Source organism: Portunus trituberculatus, chromosome 37, assembly GCF_017591435.1.
Source record: "Portunus trituberculatus isolate SZX2019 chromosome 37, ASM1759143v1, whole genome shotgun sequence".
NCBI lineage: Eukaryota > Metazoa > Arthropoda > Malacostraca > Decapoda > Portunidae > Portunus > Portunus trituberculatus.
The window spans coordinates 12,446,749-12,449,248 of NC_059291.1; the positions used below are offsets into that span (position 1 = coordinate 12,446,749).

General features: G+C 43.8%; 1 protein-coding gene across 1 annotated transcript in view; it reads right to left on the reverse strand.

The window, feature by feature from the left end:
- Positions 1 to 2,500, reverse strand: part of LOC123514214 (snake venom 5'-nucleotidase-like) — a 54,252-nt gene that overhangs the window by 8,991 nt on the left and 42,761 nt on the right. The window contains 2 exon segments of the mRNA XM_045271897.1: positions 665 to 736; positions 739 to 861. Coding sequence (XP_045127832.1) covers positions 665 to 736; positions 739 to 861 — 195 coding nt within the window.

Sequence of the window (2,500 nt, forward strand, 5' to 3'; positions counted from 1 at the left end):
GAAATCAGAAAGGCACACTGAAACTAAGTTCTAAAATAGATAATTAGCTGAAAAGAATGCGCAGTATGACTATGAGAAGTGTGTGTGGTCAAATTTCCTTGATGAACTGCTATCTTGAGGAAATCTGGTGGATGTTAACTGGTGATGAGCAGTAAACAGTCAACTCTTTGTCCATTTCTCTAAAGGGGCGTCCACTCCTACCACGTTGAAGAGAGGGATGGGAGTGAATGGCGCTAACAAACCACACTGCATCATTAGCTAATCCTTCTTTCTCTCCTTTCATCTTGCACTCCACTAGACTCAAAGAAAACGTATGAATATGAATTTAGAAATAGCGCTTTTGCAGAACCTTGGAAAATAGACAGTGGTAGGAGAAGAGGAGGGTGTAAATCTTTAGCTCTTGTTCTGAAAGTGTGTGTGTGTGTGTGTGTGTGTGTGTGTGTGTGTGTGTGTGTGTGTGTGTGTGTGTCGGAGCTTGTAATGAGCAGGGAGGCTGATCAGAAACAGGCCTGAGGGATTGAATTGCGCCCGTTATGTGTGTTATGCAAGTCTCTCTCTCTCTCTCTCTCTCTCTCTCTCTCTCTCTCTCTCTCTCTCTCTCTCTCTCTCTCTCTCTCTCTCTCTCTCTCTCTCAAAACACTCTTTCACTTTCCCAAACACTCACCCTGGGGTATGCTGCCGTCCAGAAGTATCGGGTTCCCGCTCCAGCTCACCAGCTCGCCACGCTCGTCAAAGAGAGCTGCAATTTGCCAAGGTACTTCCCGAAGGCGTACGCTTGCACCACGGGCACTTGGCGGCCGTTGCGCTGCGTCACCACTGAGGGGTAATCGCCCATCTTCTCCTCCGTCGACGGGTCCTTGCCTGCAATACCGATATGGTTGTTTTAGTCAGGTTTATATGTGTGTTGAGTAAATCATGTAGCAGTGGTGCCAGGAGAGTGATAGTAAAGTGGCGTGAAGGGAATATAGAGAAAGAAATAGTCGAAATAAAGAGAGGTTTATAAAGCTGTAGATTGGAATGGTAAGAGTTGAAGTAGGCAAATACTACTCAGTTTTACATTGCTAGTAAAAAAGAAGAAATGGAAAATAATAAAAAGTAAATAAAGAAAAAATGAAGACACTTGAAACTCACATCCACAAATACACCACGATAAACAACAACAACAACAACAACAACAACAACAACAACAACGTAACACAAACCAACTCAAATTACTACAACGACCTTCCTGCCACCTGAGAATTAGTGGACAAGTGGAAGAGGGAGGAAGAACACTGACTCACTTTACTGCCTCAGCTTAAGTCCACCCCCCTACACTCCCCTTACCCACTCCACTTCCGCCCTTCCCTTCCCCTCACACACACACACACACACACACACACACACACACACAGGGGACAATTGACGGGGGGAGGAGGGAAGGAAGGGTGGAGGCGGTCTTCCCACGGGGTTTCAAGGTTGGGGAGCTACGTTCAGGTGTGTATTTACCTGTGCGGTGGAAGTGTCATTCGTTTGGTAATGGGAAGGAAAGGGTTGGGGAGATGGGGAATGGGACACGGGAGTTGTGGTGAGGGGAATATGTAGTTGATATTGAAACTGGAAGAATGAGTGAGTAAAGTGTTGGGATACGGTGAAGTTTGAAGTATGAGTGAGTGAGTGAGTGAGTGAGTAAAACGTTGAGATATGCTGAGATTTGAGGAGTGAGTGAGTGAGTGAGTGAAAGTAGAACGTTGAGATATGCTGAGATTAGGAGTATGAGTGAATGAGTGAGTGAGTGAGTGAGTGAGTGAATGAAAATAAAACGTTGAGATATGCTGAGATTGGGAGTATGAGTGAATGAGTGAGAGTGAGTGAGTGAGTGAGTGAGGGGTTACAGTGAGTCGTGTCTGGCAGTTTGACGTAGTGAGGGCGTATGGTACAGATTGAAGTAAGGGATTGAAATGATAGGAGTCTGGGCAAGTCAATAAGAGAGTAGACGAGTGAGTAAAAATGAGTGAGTTGAGTTGAGTGAGTGAGTGAGTGAGTGAGTGAGTAAATGAGTGAGTGAGTAAATGAGTGAGTGAGTGAGTTAGGCAAGACGAGTTTTTCCTTTGATTTTCTTTTACAATCTGTTCGCATTTTCTTATAATCTCATTCATAATATTCTTCCCTTTTACGTTCATTTTCAGACAGTATTTTACTCTCTTATACTTCCTCTTTAGATCCTCCTTCATTCTACCTTTCCTCGGTAAGTCAATACCTTTTCATATTTTTAGGTTCTTATAGTGCGTTTTTCATCTATTAAAATGGAAATTACAGTAGTAGTAGTAGTAGTAGTAGTAGTAGTAGTAGTAGTAGTAGTAGTAGTAGTAGCAGAAGGCAGCAACAGTGAATTCCTATTTCTATCTATCCGTCTCTCCACTTCAAGCTGTCCATCATAACACATCAAGCGATTAACAGTCTCCAGGGAACCATGCTCTTCCTTGGTCCTCTTCTCTCACCGCGAACAGAAAGGAGAGAT